Source organism: Cebus imitator, unplaced genomic scaffold (assembly GCF_001604975.1).
Source record: "Cebus imitator isolate Cc_AM_T3 unplaced genomic scaffold, Cebus_imitator-1.0 Scaffold508, whole genome shotgun sequence".
NCBI lineage: Eukaryota > Metazoa > Chordata > Mammalia > Primates > Cebidae > Cebus > Cebus imitator.
Genome location: NW_016107823.1, coordinates 254,918 through 274,588, shown reverse-complemented (window position 1 = coordinate 274,588; position 19,671 = coordinate 254,918). Strand labels below are relative to the sequence as shown.

At 34.7% G+C, this 19,671-nt stretch overlaps 1 protein-coding gene across 3 annotated transcripts in view; it reads right to left on the bottom strand.

Moving 5' to 3' along the window:
* Positions 1 to 1,556: 1,556 nt before the first annotated feature.
* Positions 1,557 to 19,671, bottom strand: part of ING3 (inhibitor of growth family member 3) — a 29,898-nt gene continuing 11,783 nt past the window's right edge. For 2 of the 3 annotated variants that reach the window (XM_017513870.2, XM_017513871.2), the window contains 8 exons: positions 13,918 to 14,014; positions 12,064 to 12,135; positions 11,161 to 11,280; positions 10,715 to 10,872; positions 9,313 to 9,506; positions 7,982 to 8,174; positions 5,662 to 5,700; positions 1,557 to 4,107 (listed from right to left, as the gene is read on the bottom strand). In XM_017513870.2, the coding sequence (XP_017369359.1) occupies positions 3,991 to 4,107; positions 5,662 to 5,700; positions 7,982 to 8,174; positions 9,313 to 9,506; positions 10,715 to 10,872; positions 11,161 to 11,280; positions 12,064 to 12,135; positions 13,918 to 14,014 (990 nt within the window). In that variant the 3' untranslated portion in view covers positions 1,557 to 3,990. The remainder of the gene's footprint in view (positions 4,108 to 5,661; positions 5,701 to 7,981; positions 8,175 to 9,312; positions 9,507 to 10,714; positions 10,873 to 11,160; positions 11,281 to 12,063; positions 12,136 to 13,917; positions 14,015 to 19,671) is intronic. The other variant, XR_001820420.2, reaches the window with a different exon arrangement.

Here is a 19,671-nt window from a genome sequence, read left to right as displayed (position 1 = left end):
ATTTCCTTTAACAGTAAAGAAAGTTAAAGGTGGTACCTAATTAACTAAAAACTGAATTATACAGCTCTGGAGAATTCATTAATAATTAAATTGCTTTCAAATAAATATTTTAATAATGTGTAGGCTTCTAACAATCTATTAGTTAAAACACAGACTTAGAAGGTATATGTGACTTACTGCTTAAAACAGAAATAGCCAGAGGCTGCTCTCTCACATTTTTCTTATATCAAACTTCAATTTAAAATACACACTTAAGGCCAGGAGTTCAAGGCTAACCTAGGCAACTGAGACCCGGTCTTTACAAAAAATATAAAACCCAGGCGTTGGTGGTGCATGCCTGTCATCCCAGCTACTCAGGAGGCTGAGGCAGGAGGATCATTTGAGCCCAGGAGGAAGAGGCAGCAGAGAGCTGATTGTGCCACTCTACTCCAGTCTGAGTGACAGAGCGAAACCCTGACTCAAAAGAAAATCCCAGAAATCTGAAGTTAGTTCATCTTTAAATCACTTTAAACTTATTTCTCTGTAGCAGAATCAAATCATGAATATGAAGATCCTGGATCAAAAGCTATGAACTGGTTCAGCAGTTTCAATTTTATTATCTAAATAAGGAAATCTAAAAATCTTGACTAGCAATTCTAATTTGTCTTCCAAAAATCAAGGGAAAAGATCCACCTAAATTTAACATTTTCCAATTTACAGACTAATTAATTTTAAGCCATCCCTACTTTATAATCCTAATAAGGGAATTGCTATGATTTCATTAAACTGTTAAAATAATCCTAACTACAGTTAACCAACAATATGTAAATGTTAGCCTCTGATTCCTATAACAAACAATTCCTGCTCTTCATGAATACTCTTGCTGTCTTTTGGCTTCTTTACCTGACACTATGTCTACCTGCCTCATGGCCACTCTTTCCAGACTGCCTTAAGCTCCAGAATGCATGTGAAGAGTTTCTTCTGCCGTGAACACCGTCTCTACTACATGTTTGTAGGACTCAGTTCAAATGACACCTCCTTTGTTAAGTCTTCTTGATTATGTCAGCAATCAATTTCCCTGCCTCCCAGTGTTCTCCCAGTGCTTTGTATATCCATTATAGCATTTATCAAAATATCACAATTATTTAACATGTCTGCCCACACAAACTCCCTCACACACAAACACATACAATACCTTCATCTACTCTCAGCACCTAGGTGCTTAATATTTGTAAAATTAAATAATATTTTTGAGGGTTTTTTTCTCTTAAAACCCATCTGCTAAAAAATATGTGTATTTTTATATGAGAAAGCTGAGGGGAAAACCATTGCAATGTCTACACATTAGAGTATCTTACTCCTTTATAATCCAAGTTTGTTACACATTTATTTGCAGAAGATTAAAATAATTAGATCAATAAGACTATTTCTAAAGTCTAAGGACAAAGGGCACTAAATTGCACAAACCTAAGATGGTTAAAAACCTAAAATGTGGAATTTGCTTTAAAGGAGAAGAGAAAAAAATATAAACTGCCCTTGAAAAGAATGATTGTGTACTTATCAAACACTCAGCTTTATTTTGGCATTTAATTAAGCCATTTATTGCTTCAAATGTGTCTCCATGAACATTTTGATATACACTCCACAGCAGTAAGGCCTCAATTTTCACCACCTATGAACTGTGAACCCACATTTGGAAATTTTGTTCCACCAATTATTACATGAGTTTTGTACAGCAGAGATTTTGAATGTGTATTTTATAATACCAAAAATACTTACTATGCCCCTTGGTGTCAATGTCACAAAAAATATTAATAGTTGGCCACATTTTCGGGGGGGGATGAGGTAGTTCCATGTTTGGGCCCATTATATGTCTCAGATATTAACAGGTTCTAGCCTTTACTAAATACCTGCACCAAATTTTGGTTTATTTCTTTACACATGCTTCATAAAATATTCAATGTTTGAGTTTAAAACTTGTCAAAGTGTTTTATGAGTGATTTGGTAAGGAGTGGAATTCACACACTGAAAGGAGACATAGCAGCTGGAAAACAGGATGTTCCTGACTCACACAAAGAACTTTCTCTTCAAATAAGGCTGCACATAAGGCTTTTTCCTTTGACTAATTCTATAAAATGAGTGAGTTTGGAATGGTCATAATATATAGAGGATGTAATCATACATTTGAGCATCTCTAGGTAATCTACTTTGATAAACTAATTAAATACTACATTATTTATCACTTCTTAAAGGGTTATAAATCTTCATGAAAATACTGAGTATCATGAAATCATAATCATGATATTATGAAATCATGAGTACATATTGAACTAATGAACCTAACTTATTTAGAGGTTCTGTCAGAGTTATAAAATGAACCTAACTTATTTAGGGGTTCTGTCAGAGTTATAAAATGAACCTAACTTATTTAGGGGTCTGTCAGAGTTACAAAATCAGACTGTGGCAGCTCAGAATCATGGAATCTCAAGGCTTGAAGAAACCTCTGACATCCCCTATCTACCTCACACCCTTTGGGTAGCCTTGCATAGATTTTGTACTGTTTCCTGAATAAGTTCTAAGAGGCTCATAAGTGGTTTAATTAAAGCAGAAATCTGATGTTAAGTTTCAATACTCATTACAATATGATGTAATAAGTATCTTAAAAGTTAAGGATTTTTCTATCGACTAGACTCAATATTATACTTTAAATAAAACCTCCACTATGTAAATTTATAATTTAAATAGCACCTATAGAATAAGACCTATTCTATAGCCAGCATCACCCTGGTGTAATAAGGCCCAAAGCAATACAAAATTTGAATTAACTGTCATACCAGTATGTGGTAGAATCAAAAATAGCTGAATTTTAAGCTCCCAACCAGGAGGGTCTCTTTATTTGACTACATTGCCTCCAGTCAAATCACCCATAACCATTATTTAACTGCTGTACTTAAACTTCTTTCATGTCTCTTAGACCCAAGGAAAAGCCAGAAAGATGTTCCAAAAAAAAAATACATTGGCATTTCAAATGAACATTAAAAATATCTTTCCTATATTCTCATATCACAAATTCCAAACATGATTAAAGACATCACAGATTACACAGTATTCTGTGTCCCGGGTCTCTGATTCTTTTTAGATTATGAAAGTTGAAAGTTAATTGGAATTCAGAAATTTTCATTATGTAAAGTATAAATACAAGTAATTTTTTAAAAACTTTATTTTAACACCTAATACAATTGCAATTTTAAGGATTACTTGCACAAAAAAATAAACACATTTGGTATAAAAATGTATCACTTTAACACCCTTTCCCCTTCAGTCCCCCACCCCCGCCCTCATGAACTGCACTCTATCTGGATGCAGAAACATAGAAAGACTAATGGCACAAATTCCTTTTTACCTACAGGAGTTTCTGTTTATGTACCCAGGTACTCTAGAGGATACCAGCCCACTTTATCACATGAACCATTTCCTTCAGCCTGCTGAATTAGTTTCACAAAGAAACAAAGCTTATTATAAAGGCATTTTAAAAACCATTATCTTAAATTCTTTTTAGAAGCACTGACTTTTTTTTTTGTAATCATTTATATACAGTGTTACATAACAGCTCTGGAGTACAGTACATGCAGCAGAATATACCTGTTGAATATAAAATACTTTCCTTAAAATCTTCATCATTGAAATTCCTTGAAGTCTAAATTATAGAATGCCCATTACTTTGAGAAAATGGTTGAGGAGTACAAATGTCTGCATATGTTGGCCACTGAAATAATCAAAGGCTAACTGGAATAATATTCATAGCACGCCAGGAGTGCATAAATAATTTACTTACATTATTAAAATACAACCCATAAAATTCAAGTTCAAGATCTTATAGGATTGTCTATGTAAATCCTTTAAGTGGTTGCCTGGAAATGCATTGTTTCTTTTTTCTCTTTTCTTCTTTTTAAAGTCCTATATAAAATGTTCAGCTGAAGTTTATTTCTTCCTCAAACAAAAGAACCACCTTTATTTGTGTCTGCTGCCTCTTCTCTTCATTGCAGCAGTGCACTGTGGACAGTACCATTTGCCTTTTGGTGCTTCTGTCAATCCAACACAGCCATAGTGGAACCATTCTATAGGACACTAGAAAGCACAATTGCAAGAAACAAGCTTTCAGTACTTCTAAAGACGAGAGAGTATATTAAAATATACTCAGGGGAATGAATAATCCATTTAATTTAATAATAATTAGATGTGTGACATCAGAATCTTTAGATCTTGATCAGTTAGACATCATTTAGTCTAAGCAATAAGCCTCATGGATGAAGAAATGGAGGCACAGAAAAATTATGCCTCTTCAAGAACCCTAAGGTCCATGTAATCTAGTCCTATAATCCTAAATAATTAACGAAAACTCACTGATTTTCAACTTTCATGGGCAAAAAGAAGTGAGATAAGTCTTCTATGTAGAAGGTAAATATATCTTAAGATTTTATTTAATATTCAGCCTTATTTGCTCTCTCATTAAGTGGAATAAGTTGATTGTAATTAAGGACATTAATTTATGTCTTATGCCCTGGATTTCCTACCTGGGTGTTTCTATTCCTAGAAACAGAGAGAAAAAGTATTCCTCTTTAAAACGCATTAAGCAGTTTTACTCTTTCATGGGAAGTCTTGGCACTCAGAAGAGTACAAACTGAGAATGAGAAGAATCAGAGAAGCATGATGCTGCTAAACACAGAAATCTCAATCGTCATTTTTACTAACTGCCCCAGTGATGTTCTTGAGGTGGTTGGGCAATATTGTTTTCGCAATAACCACAAACAGCCTACAAGGCATTCTAGATAGGGAAATAGAATGAGGGTCTGTCCCCATCTGTGCAAGCATGTTGCTGTGACCCTATGAAGTCTAGAGTTTTAATGCACCTAGGCAACCCCCTTAATCTTCAGATTGTTTTACAAATTTAAAACTCTTGTTAATCTTAAGATCCTGTCACTACTAATTAGTACTTCTGTAAAATTTCAGGGTTCTGTTACCCCTCTGGAGTAAAAGTGGAAGAAATGGGGACTGAGCTATATGAAAATAAGGAGGAAGTCAAAATTACCAGATAACAGTATTCTCAGTATTCAATAAAAAACTTGTATCTCTAACCAAAATTAAGTCTCCTGAAACCCAGGATTCCTTCCTTTCAAATCTCCTTTATTTTTTGTATCAGAGGTGGCTCTTATCAGCTGACAATTGCAGAGTACAGTAAAAAATGTTATACTCATGAGAGGAAGATAATCTCACATTAGATCCTCAATTATCCTACCCTTTGCTTTAGCACGGTACAGTCTAAAAGAATGAATTGTTTTAAAATTCCATTTTTTTCAATGTGATAAATGAATTGGATTCCAGTAAACAGTATTTTTTAGCAAAGGGAAAGAAGGTATTTATAATTTTCATACAACATAAACTTATGAGACAAACAATCTGTATATACAACCATAAAATTCATTTTAAAAACTAAAATAGGTAACACATTAAGGGACACTGCCCTATTTTGAAGAGGAATATTTTAGCATTAGCATAACATAATGAATGTAACTGCAAACCTGTTTTCTTAGACCAAGCCATACAGCAAATAAGACAAATATTCAAGTAATAACAGCCTGTGATTTTTTTTTTCATTCCTATATAGAAAAATTTAATACTTACATCTTGGTTATCACATCCCACCATCTCACCATAAGATACCTAGTTAAAAAAAATTAAATGTATTATGACTATGTAACAAACACCTAAATCTCAATTAACTGTTTATGATCCTTTTGGAAAATAGAGAGAAATACACTGCATATACAATTACACTGAGAATCAAGGTGTAATAGTTTTTTCCTTAAATACTCATTTGGGGGCGGGGTCAAGGGTGAGAGGAAATGCACAGGAATTATCTGCCCTTCGGATGTCTAGGAGGACTTGTGATATAAACCACCTGGACGAAGCAGTCATCTTTCTGGGTAGTTCTTACTGCAAAAATTTTAAGTTTCTTTCTTGATTATTTATTTACTGAAAGTTTTTACTTCTTCGGTCACATTAGGTCATTTAAATTTTTGCAATGAATAGACCACTTCCTTGAAATTTCTAAAATTATCTATTTTATGTCCTTTCTCATTTTTCTTTTGCTGTTTATCACCAGCATTTCAGGGTATAACTTCCTAATTCATGAGTTCACTGAAGTTCCCTGTGGACTGAATAATTTTTCAGACAGGATTAACTAGATAGCACACCTTTTGATTCTCTGCATAAGTGAAAAAATATTTACATGGTCTTATACATAGAAATAATTTCTCTGAATATTAAGTTTTGGGGTGCTCTTTATTTTTCCCTGAAAGTTCTACAGACATTGCATCACGTTCAAGATTTTTAGTGTTACAGAGGAAATCTCTAGCTTCAGTCTGATTTTGTTCTTTTGCAAGTAATCTACTTTCATTGCCAGGATACAGGATATGCTTTCCTTAATCATTTGTACCGAAAAATGTTTATCAGGTGATAGTAGAACACCTAACAAATTGTTACAATTTTAAAAAATCAGATTGGCAACTCATAATGTAAGACCCAATAGTATGCTGATAGACTAAGATTTAAATGGGAAGAAACTGAAGCACATAAAGAACTAGACAAAACTATACAAAATCTAGGAGAAAATATTATACAAGACAAATTTTTGTGGAAATAAGAGCAAAAGCTCTTCTAAGTATATAATTCATGGCTCACTTCATAAAGAAAAAGATTAATAGTCACAACTATATAAAATTTTATAATTATAAAAAAAACTAAATCAAGCAAACGTTTAAGGTACATAACAAAAACAACAGAAAAATCAGCCAACACCATCAGGAGTCAATTCATAATGTAAGAAATAAAAATGGTCAAAAAATGTCCAACTTTAATACTAGTGTGTATTAAAACAATCATGATATAAAACTGTCAAATTGGTGCTTGGTTTTTAAAAGAAAATAATATCCAGTGTTGGACAGGGTTTAGCAAACAGACATGTTCATTAATTTTTAGTAATAAATTTCTAGAAAATATATTTTGGTAGTCTGTCAAATATTTGCAGCCTAATTTTATTTCTAAAAAATTAACCAATAAATTAGATATATATAATGGATTACATTTAAAAAATGTCTATTGTAATATTATCCCCAATTTCAAACAAATTAATACCAATACAATAATCTATAGCTAGGTATTGGTTAAATAAACTATAGTGCATGGTATAAGAGATAACTATGTGAAGATTAAAAATATGATCTTAAAGAAAAATCATGTTCAATATACCTGATTTAGAGAAAAAAGCCAGTAACAGGAAAGTATACACTGTGGTTCCTACGGACAAACTTACACCCACAGACGTGTGCGTATCTGCATAGACACGTGTTACGAAATGCATGCTTATGTCTCAATGCTGAAGCCCCTAAAGTGACTGTAATTCGACACAGAACCTATGAGGAGGTGGTAGAGGTTAAATAAGGTCATAGAGTGGAGCCCTACTCTGACAAGGCTGGTGGTGCCCTTATAAGAAGAGACACCAGAGCACACTTTCTCCCTCTATCTACCATGTGAGGGCTCAGTGAGAAGGCAGCAGTCTGCATCTAGGAAGAGAGCCCTCTTCCAGAACTGAATCAGTGGACACCTTGATCTTGGACTTTCTGGTCTTCATACCTGTGAGAAAATAATTTTTTGTTGTCTAGGCCACCCAGTCTGTTGTATTTTATTAAGGAAGCCAATGTGCACGGGGTGGTACATCAAAAATGTTTAGTTACAGATTATATCTGAGGGCTGAGATTATGGCTAACAGTTTTCTTTATATTCAATATTTACAGTAAATGTCACTTCTGTACGAAGCGGGAGAAAAGTATACAAATAAAGCAAGGGTATTTTAAGCGAATTTTAAAAAGTGCTTAAAAATGAAATAGTTCTCTTTTTTCTAGTTTATTCAAATTTTACTTTTATACATATACCAGACTTTTACCTGATTACAAATGCAGTATCGAGGTTCATTTGGGTCGTAAGTCCAATCAACCTGACTGTTAGAATCAGATTCTGGCACTACAGTTGCTTGTTGAGAGATTTCTTGTACAACAGTCGATGATGAAGAACATGATGATAAGGAAGAAGAGGAGGAGGAAGATGATGACTGCTGGCTTGAAGACTTGTTGTTGTTTCTGAAAAAACACAGTGTAAGTTTTATTTGCACACGATCCAGAAGCTACCATAGAATAACTCCTAAATAAATGGTATAAAATGAAACGACATCAAATGTATAAATTAAAGTCTAAGTTAAAGTAATTTGGGTTTACCAATGACTTAAACTGTAGGTAGCACTTTGAATAATACAAGTTACGGCTACTTTGCAGACATTATTTGTATTTTTAAGTAAACTGAATATTCTGCATCAAAACCTAAAGCACAAATACACAAAAACATTTGATGTAAGTGGTTATAACCATCAACTGATGTATGAACACCTACCACATGTATGGCAGGGAACCAAGAGTGTAAAAATTTACAAGTAATTTACCGCTAAGCCATACATTATTTAAATTCTAAATTTTATCATAAGAAATCACATTAAACTTACACTATTAAGATTAATTAATTTTTAAGATGACACTTCTGTTGTGGTTATTTCATATTGACCATTCTTTTAGGGATTACTTCACAGAAAATGTAACACTTAAAAATACAGATAACATAAATACTATGTAACTAATTATTTTGGCTAGCATTTTAACTTTCATTATGTATAAACCCACAGTTACCTGGGATAGACAGTGATAAGTGCTATTAAGTTTTCATATCTAAAGCTTATAAAATCGTCCCAAGTCTCATATATAAATCTAGGGATATTTTCATACCATTAATTTTTGGGACCCAAGACTAAGAATTAACATGCCTTGTTTGCTGTTAATCAAAATGAAAAATCTTGTTTTTTAAAAAAATCACCAGGATATAATTTACATTTCATGCATTAATTTACCTTGAAACACATGGCAAAATAAAGGGCAATAAATGAAAAGCAGTTACATAAAATACTTATCTTAATGAATGAAAGAAGATAAATAGAAGTCATGTATTAACAAACTTAAGACTGTAGAAAAATTAAAAACAACTGTAACACTTTTTAAAGATTTTATCCCTTCAAAATATGGCAGTATAAATGAAAACTGCATGTCTCCTCACCTTTGCAAGGTTCATTTTAATCCATTATATCCTGCCTTTAACATAGACAGGCCTGGCTGAGGTATCAAGTAGACCAAGTACTCAGTAAAGGTGTGCGGCTACTATAGCAATAAAACTTACTTGCTCTTTCGACCACTCCGTGAGTCAGCTGCTGCTGAACTGGCATTCTGTGTTAATGTTGTCATAAGTGCCGAAGATGACGAATAGACAGCTGTTTCCCTGGCCACTGAAAATTCTTTTCCCAGCTGAAAGTCATTATTCTTAAATGCTTCATAACTGGCTTTTAAACTTGATGTTCTCCGTCCCTCCTTCATCTTAAATAGACATTGATTGATAGCATCGATATATGTAACTATGCAGATTTTCTTTTTCAAGTTATAGTTTTATTTTGGTTTACCCAGTATTAACGGATATTGTTTCAACTATTATTTTCATCACTGGAATTTAAGCTTTCTTTTTGAGACAGAGTTTCGATCTGTCACCCAGGCTGGAGTGCAGTGGCGCGATCTTGGCTCACTGCAACCTCCACCTCCCATGTTCAAGAGATTCTCACGTCATAGTCTCCCAAGTAGCTGGGATTACAGGTGCCCACCACCATGCCTGGGTAATTTTTTTGTATTTTTAGTAGAGACAAGGTATCACCATGTTGGTCAGGCTAGTTTTGAACTGCTGACCTCAGGTGATCCGCCTGCCTCAGCCTCCCAAAGTGCTGGGATTACAGGCGTGAGGTACCCGGCCCAAGCTTTTTTACGGAAAGATTTATAATAAGAGTTTACACAGTTAGAATATAAACTACGGGATGGGCAACTTCTTCATTTGAAATACAGACAAACTATACAGAAGTGAACAAACTCAAGATGACCGAAGTCCAAGGTTACAGAGGAAGCCTTGGAACTGGCAGAAAGAATGAAGCACTGGGTTAGCATGTGCTGTGGACTGCAGTCAAGAACACGGGCAAATTGAGCAGTTATTGTGAGAAGGGTCTGCAGATGATCTGCATGATAAACCTATTTTTTACTGTTCATTATCAGTCGGGTAATTCCTACATGTTATTTCATTAAATAAAGTATCAGATACCATAAAACCATGACTTAAAAATGAAACTATACAATGTTAGAAAACTATTTGTTTACATCAGTTATTTCTTTTTTTTTTTTTTTGAGACACAGTCTTGCTCTATCGCCCAGGCTGGAATGCAATGGCACAGTCCTGGCTCACTGCAACCTCTGCCTCCTGGTGCAAGTGATTCTCCTGCCGCAGCCTCTGGAGTGGCTGGGATTACATGCACCCACCACCATGCCCAACTAATTTTTTTATTTTTTAGCAGAGATGGGGTTTTGCCATGTTGGCCAGGCTGGTTTCAAACCCCTGACCTCAGGTGATCCAGCCACCTTGGCCTCCCAAAGTGCTGGGATTACAGGTGTGGGCCACCACGCCCAGCCTACAACATCCAGTTATTTCTATTAGGTTTCCAATGATCCAGACAAAATGTAACATTTTGTCTCTAAACACTACTTTTTACCTGAGCTGTGGCCTGAACTGCTTGAGCGGCTGCCATGGTAATTGCCCCTGCACCAGTTCCTGAAGGTAATGAGCCAATGTTATAGGACGGCAGAGGTTGGGAGGAATTCACATTGTAGTTACTGTTAGAAGAGGCAGTGGAAGTATTATTTCGACAACCTGTGTAGGCATAAAAAGGAAAGAAAAATCGTTGCAGAGAACATAATGTGAATGAGTTTAAAATACATTATTTCCCAGCACAGATAAACAACAATTAAATTAAAATTTTTCATGTCACTGCACATTAAGTCAACTGAATAATGTATCTTGTTGTCTTTTTCTTCTTTCTCCATATGTGTACTTCAACCAGGCAAAGATACTGTATGATTCATTAATCCTGAAAGATTTTATTTCCCCTTATTCCAACACAAACAAAAAATGCAATTATATTTAAGAAAATTAACTTACCTAGCGTATTTTCCTTAGAGGCATCTGATGTAAGGGTGGACAGAAGAGCTTCAGATTTAAACTTCTTTTCAGGAATATGATCTGTTGTTGTATGGTGAGAAGTTGGATTATATTTCCTTTCTAAATAAATAAAGAATTCACGTGTTTTTAAACTTTAGAGAACTATGGACAAGGTATAATACTTCTCTCCAGTTATAATGTGGAATAGTATGATCTGTGTTCCTCTAAAATACAGAACAGGATGTTTCCTCAGAAGGCAGGACAAGCAGAACTCTGTGTCACGTTTATTAAGAGTAGACTTCTCCACCATTTAAAAAACTTCAGTAGCAAAGTACTAAAGATAACCCAAGATGCATGATGGGCTCACATACAATATGAGGAAAATTTTGTTTTCAAAACATTATCTACCACTTAGAAAAGTTTTCAGTCAACTATCTCTTCCTGTATCAACTAGCCAGACAGTCATCTAACAATTCATCCACTCACTAACTTACCAGCCACTCAGACTTAATTACATACAAAACATTAGGTTAAGCACTGGAGAAGCAAGGATGAAAAAGACAAAGGGCCTATTACAAAACAGTTTATTGTCTGCCTCAATTGTAAGGCTCCCTAAGGAGAATCAGGTATGTATAGGGAAGGAATATATGCTATTAGTACCATACATTCTCCCTCTAAGAGAGAACATTTAAGAGAAAACAGAACACTCATTTCTGAATCACATATGCTTTCGCCAAGGAAAAAGATAGTCTGCCAGTACTTGCAATGGAAAGAAAAAAAAAAAAAAGGATTTCTTTATTTCTTTTTCAATCCATTGTGTAAAGTTAAAAAAAGAGAATATACAAGTGATATAATAAGGTTTTAATTGTTTTTCAAAACGTAGCTGTACTACACCAAACTTACTTTCCACTGGAGTATGTGAATGAGCATGGTGATTGTTCACTGGCTGTGAAGGAGTATCTAATTCCAAAGATCCTAAAAGAAGAGAGGCACAGAGATACACCACTATTAAATGTCACCACAGAACTTCACGTTAGTCTACTACAGGCAATGAGTTCCCTTACCCAGAGGAGGACTAGCAAGTTCTGATGCATATGCCTGTATCATTTTAGCCAGACATGTTAGAGGATCACCACTGTCCATCCCACACTGAGTTATCCTCTCTCTAAACAATAAGTTATTCCTTTCCCAGTATTTATCTTAAGTACAAAATGGCTCAAGGCATACTTGCATCTAATTAGGGAATTTACCACAGTGGGTGCATATAAAAGGATGAATGGATATTTTAATCTCATTACTGGTAAGAGCCAGCCTAGTTTTACTGAATTGAAGACCTTTTAATGCGAGATTCTAAAGTTCTACGTAATGGGGGACATTACTACATGAAAAAATTATTTGATTATTAAAATGCCATTATGATAATAAAGACTTCATAAAAGAAGTTAGGGATTTTGCTTGCAAAAAGTGAGAATAACACCAAGCTTAAAAATAACTTTAATGAAATTTTCTGGGTTTATTTTTTGATCCCTTGAGATGAAATTATGGCAGGGCACAGGGTGGAACACTTTTTATAACTTGATCCAATTTTGCTTCATATGTCTGTGTCCTTAGAGAGGATGCTTTATTAACTTTCCTGCAGTACTGAATAGGCATGAATTATCATTACTCACAGCTATCATCAGCATTTTTTTAAAAATCAAAGCAGCTAAAGAATTTTAAGTTTTGTCTCAAAATACTTATTATCTTCAGATAGGGTTCCTCAAGAAGAAAAGTATCACAAATAAATAGGATGGTTATCTAAAGTGATAGATCTACTTTTGAACACAAAAATGCAACTATGGATATCAAGACAGACTTGTGATTGGCTTCCCTAGCTGACTTCTGGTGAGTATACAGAGAGATAGATAGATTGGCACTATAAAGAAACCTTTCCGCTGTGTGTAGAAACAGGTACATATGCCTGCTATTAAAATGCACCGAGAAAAAATATGCTTGAAAGTTTTAATTAAACTCTAGTAGAAATTAGCCATAACACTAATTTGGTTCAATTAACACCTAGTGAGTGCCTACTCTATGCCTAGTACCACACTAACTGCTTTCATGTATGTTACCTATTTAGGTTAGAAGAAATGCTAAAGTAGTTAAGGAAACAGTGTTCATGCTTCCATTTTTGGGAAGTCACACTAAAGAAGTGACAGGGGTAAGTTATAGCAGGAGATCAAATAGAGCCTTGCAAAGAAATATTAAAATGGTTTCTTGCTGATAAGCAAAAGAAGGAAACGCTTCCTTAAGAAAAAGAGGTAGTGTTATAAAACAAAGTTGAATCTTTTTCAATATATACAGTTAAGGAAAAGCCATAAAGTAATTCTTACGAAGAGAAACTAACCACCTTCCTCAAAGCTTAAGTATATAAAGAGGCATGGTAAAGTCAACACACTTAATGCAAGATAGTTAATTTGTCTCCCGATGGTTACGTTTCTCTAAATTTTTGTTCTTACCACTCAACTTACTAGGATATGTGGATATAAAAATGATTTAATATGCTATTTCATAAAAAGTGAGTGGATGATATCCTATATTATCTCTCTCAGTATTCATGACCCAAACATTTCTAATTGCTAGGGTCCAAGCTATCTGGCCTGGATGCCACCATCCACTGAAGGGCAGGATTTGAAAAGCCTCTGTGGGACAAGTGTCTTCTCAGTGATTTGCACATGTACTCTCCAATATTGATGGAAAACTGTAAATTTTACTTACGCCTCTCTAATATTTCTGTAATTCCAGCATTATCAGCTTCCAGCTCCATTTTAAACTTAGCCAGTTCCTGATCCAGCTTTCTCAAGTGTCGATCTACCTGTTTCAAAGAAGATCAAAGATAACCACCAAAATTTGGGACACTGTTAAAGTGTCAGTTTAATGAGGAAACCTAAATCTTTGTTTCTTTTAGTGAATCTGCTTAGTATCCTTAAGCAAGTCAATTAACCTATGCCTCAGAGGTTGTTAATCTATAAAATGAGGGTACTAGGCTAATAATCTCCCAAGTCTCCTTTAATACATTTTAAATTCTAAGACCCGGACTCTCAACTTGTTAGGAAATGTTCTATACTCCATTTTCAGAAGTAAGGACATGAAAATTAAAAAAAACTGAGATTAGGGATTAGAGATGGGAGGAGGGAGTGGAGGCTGGTTACTTTTCATAATATATGCCCTGTGATTACTTAAAGCCTAATTTCCTCCTACGTATAAGGCCATCATCCACATTGTCATATGATAAAAGCTGTTATTTAGAATGATGAAAGATCCCTAGTCTACAAAGAAGCTCCTATATTCTACATATCTATTTCTCTTAGGCATGAAAGTGAACCATTATGCTTGTAAACATTTACATGAAGAGTAACAAAAGGGGTTTTTAGTCAGAAAACTCCATTCCTCAAAAGGTCTGGTTAAAATTATTTTATTTATAATATTACTTCCCTAGTTAAGTTGGCAAAATTTTATTTTCTCACTGAGAGATCTTTTGATTAATTTCAGAAAATTATATGACACCTCAAACTAACAATAAATGTCTTAATGTATTTTTAAGCTTAATATTAAATATTTTTCAATACTTTTTCAAACTTACTACTTTGAAGTGAAACAAAAAAACACACAAATTCTTTGAAAAATATTCATGTCACATTATTGACAACATCCTTTTTCCAAGTCTAGTTTCCCACTGGATTACTGCTAGAATTCGAAATAACTTTCCTACAGATATCAAAATGTGCTATGCGCCGGGCGCGGTGGCTCAAGCCTGTAATCCCAGCACTTTGGGAGGCCGTGGCGGGTGGATCACGAGGTCAAGAGATCGAGACCATCCTGGTCAACGTGGTGAAACCCCGTCTCTACTAAAAATACAAAAAATTAGCTGGGCATGGTGGTGCGTGCCTGTAATCCCAGCTACTCAGGAGGCTGAGGCAGGAGCATTGCCTGAACCCAGGAGGCGGAGGTTGCGGTGAGCAGAGATCGCGCCATTGCACTCCAGCCTGGGTAACAAGAGCGAAACTCCGTCCCCCCCCCCCAAAAAAAAAAAAAAAGTGCTATGATACTATTATCAGGGCAACATTTTAAGTGAGGCTTAGAATTAAATAATGTGTAACTAACATGAGGAAGAAGGGGAGAAAGGCAGCAAAACACAATGTGCATGGGTTAGATGCCTAAGAAGGGCAGGTAATGTACTTGGCGCATCAGATGACCTCTCTTTTCTATCCCTCAATCTGATCTTTTTGGTTATTACTGTCCTCACTTTACAGGTAAAGTAACTCAGCGGGGTTACTTAAGTAACATGTCCAAAGTCATACAGTTAATGCATTACAGAAACCAAATCTATCTGTAAAGAATTGTGCTTTGCCATTTACCTGACATTGACCTCTGAACTTTTTGCATGCAGGAACCAACTCTTTTTTTTTTTTAATTCTTCAGAATAATATAACTCAAGTATAAAAAGTATAATATTGTCCTATTATTTGTATTTTATATATTAACAACAATCATTAGGGTGTTGGTTTGTACTTTTTCAATAATTGAAAGCTAGTTTTCCCTCTACCTTTACACACACATTACTTTTCAGAGTTCTAGAATATTTAAAAACCTGTAACATCACATATTGTGAATCCTTGCTCCTATTCAAAGAATCTGCAGGTAATTGAGCATCCTTTAAAGGAATCTCCCTTCCAATAATTGTGTGAACACAGACGTCTGTTATTCAAGCATACCTCTTTCATTGTCAAAATTTAATCTCAAGGGAAATCAGAAAAAATATTCATATTTAAGTGCCAAGACTACTAATGCAATGAAAACACTGCTTTTAATATCTACAATTATACCAATAATAAATAATGAGCTATCATGTGCTTGGTGCTGGATTAAATGGAGGATATATAAAGAATGGAAGAGAATCCTTGCCTTCATAGGAATTAGAATGTAGTTGAAAAATCAAGATTTACATATGATTTTTAATATAATAAAGGATAAAATGTATAGTCTAGATGTCACAAAAAAGCAACAGTTCAAAAAGGGTCAGAAGTTGTACATAAGAAAATACAACACCGGTAGACACAAAGGAGGTATGAATTAGACGGTGAAGATGGATTGTATTCAAATAGAAGAAAAAAGGAATCACAATAAAAATGCATACAGAAAGATAATCAATATGCTTAAAGAAAAAGTATGACATAACATGTAATATATATACAAAGCATAGAGAGCAAGAATGTTAGAATCTAGGTTGAGGGGTAGTGTTAGGGTGAGATGAAGACCTTTCTTTTTCATACCATACACATTACCTTAACTCACTTCACCTCTGCATTTAAGGATTGCTCCATTTTATTCAATATATTATTGATAAAGTTCACTACGTATGACAATGTGAAAAATAATGATGAGACTTGCAATACTAGATAGCTCAGAAACGGCACTAGAACCTAAAGGCTTAATAACTCTAAAAACCAAATTCATAATTAAAACGAACAAAGAAAAGCCTTAACCACTTGTGGTAGGCAGCTTTATAAGATAGTTTCCAATCATTCTCACTTCCTCATATGTAAAAGAGATTATGAAGTGATTAATATTATAAACTATTATTAGGCAATGAGAATTATTTTTCTTCTATTTACCACTGCTGTACTAAATCAAATTAGAAGTTGGGAAGTAAACTGACCACAAGAATGTGCTTAAGCAATAATGCACTAGGATATTTAAACAATATTAAACAACCATAATAAGAGCTGTGAACTTGCCTGAAATCCATCATGTGCAATCCCTCAACTTACATGATTCTGAATGGTTAAAGCACCTCTTCTAGCCGATTACCATGTTGTCCTCATAGGAATCAAGCAAAGCAAGGACCTAAGTTACCACACCCCTCCACAAACACCTGCTTTCTTAAGACTGATTTACAATAGTCAAGAGGTTACTGACCCAACTGAGAGATTTTCCATTAGCCACAGATTCCTAACACAGGGCTAACCAAAGAGTCTAATTATTTATTTTTTCCCAGTTAATGTCAATAAATGCTATAAACAAAGTTTCCTTGCCTTATGACCCCAAATCATTTTCTATAACCCCAAATCATAACGGCTTTAAGTTTAAACTTCTATTATTCTTCTGGCCTCTTTAAAGACAAAGGAAATTCTACCAATATTGCCTGTTAACGTACTCATGATCATAGCAAAGTCATACTTGGCCCCTCTGCACAAAACAAACATAACACCTTCATCCTATAATATTTGCATAGAGTTGTAATAATTTGACTCTTTCTTTCTTGACTATCTGGTTTTTCAATATTTATATTTTAAAGTGTATAACTAATGGACCTAAACAAAACTAAATACAGCTTTTTAAAAGTCTCTACATGATTTACTGTTTCCAATACAATCAATTTCTAAAATTTAGATGTCTAGCTTGCCCTTTCAGAATATGTAATCAAGTCTGTTACACTCTAAGTTGAAATCAACAGCAATAAGATAAATTTATATCCATGAAAAGGTCTGGTAATAGCAAGTAAGGAGGGTAAATTGGGGAAGAAAAAGGAACCATGATGGCAAAGTATTTCTCAGATGATAGGTCATGAAAATGATTCTTTACATCTCTAAATTACTTTTAAACTAGATTAAAATGTGGCCTATCCTTATGCTGAAACAAATACTTGAGAGGGCTTAGCATATAACTTGGTCTAATCATCTTCCTGAAAGACAATAAGGACAAGACAGAAATCAAAAGGTCAAATTCACATAATATATTTCTTTAATTAGAGTATCAGATGAAAACTCTCAAATTTATAGGTAAAATGTGCATCTGAAATATAATCATCTCAGGAACAGGCCAGGATATTAAAAAAAGAAGTAAGTTCACGGGTATTGAGCACTGCAAGAGACTGCTAAAATCATTCGAGCAGTAACTAAAAGCTCAAATTTTATCAGGGTATGTATAAATCTACTTTATTAGGGATTGCAATCTAACACATCCTTATGACAGGGACATCTGGCTGAGAAACACAAATAAGTGTTTAACGACTATTTATGAGTATCAGGATTCTAGAAGAAAATGATTTTAATCGGATAGATTTTGTGTGTGTGTTAGTCAAATTTCACTAAAACGGCTACTGAAATAAACTGTCAGTTTGTTCTATGGGACCCCTAAAACAAATTTCTTCATTTGTTGATAATATCTAGTTTGGTTTATTCCTTAATAAATGAGGTCACCAGTGCAGTGATGGTCATAGGAAAAAAACGTTTACTACTAATTTAAAAGTAAATAAAATATTTCAATGAAAAAAATACAATGAAATGCAATGCCATATAAAACATTGAGAGATAAACACAATTACACACTAAAGTGATGTACCATAAATTTTGTAAAAGTACATGCTTATTTAAAATTACTATAATATAATGTTTAAGCAAAGGCATACATACATAAAATCTCCTTTAAGGTCTATTCTGCGCCTCTGTTTAAAGTCCTTCACTGGCTTCCACTGCTTTAGACTAAGAATTACTCTCCTACACTGGCTCGCAAGGCCACCATGTGTTAGCTCCTGCCTGCTTCCTTTCATGCTACTCCTTTCCCATTACAGACCACAGGCCAACCACCCAACCTCTTTCTTGGTTCATTATGCAAGTCTTTTCCACCTCAGACTTTGTTCTTGTTATACCACGTGCCTGAAACATTCTTCCCTTAGCTTTTCCAACAGCTGGTTCTTTCTCACTTTGCAAGTACAACCTCAAATGCCATCTCCTTAGACTACATTCTTAACAGCCTTTGCCAGTTATTCACTTTTCTCCCTCTCTCTCCCCCTCCCTCTCCTTTCCACCATGTTTATTTCTTCCTGGGTACTTATCAAAATCTAAAATAGCCTTAGTTTAACAGTTTTCCCAGGCCGGGCATGGTGGCTCACGTCTGTAATCCCAGCACTTGGGAGGCCGAGGTGGATGGATCACCTGAAGTCAGGATTCGGAGACCACCCTGGCCAACATGGTGAAATTCTATCTCTACTAAAAATACAAAAATTAGCCAGGCATGGTGGTGCACGCCTGTAATCCCAGCTACTCAGAAGGTTGAGGCATGAGAATCACTTGAACCCAGGAGATAGAGGTTGCAGTGAGACAAGATTGTGCCACTGTACTCTAGCCTGGGCAACAAGAGTGAAACTCCATCTCAAAAACAAACAAACAAACCAGTTTGCCTAGACATTGTCTGTCTGTGTCATTACTACCCATCTACTACCTGTTGACTGCTCATATGGAGTTCTATGAACACTTGCTGAATGAATGAAAGTCATACTCTCGCACTATATAAAGTTGTACAAATACAAGTACCACTGTTTTCTGGGTAAATGATCTCAGAACAGAATTTACTGTAGTTTTACACTTACATAATGTCCCATCCACTCCCCTTTAAAGCATACTAGCAGTCTCAGTTCTCAAATGTTAAATTTTATAGGAATGTAATTTCTATTATTTATCAATTTTCATT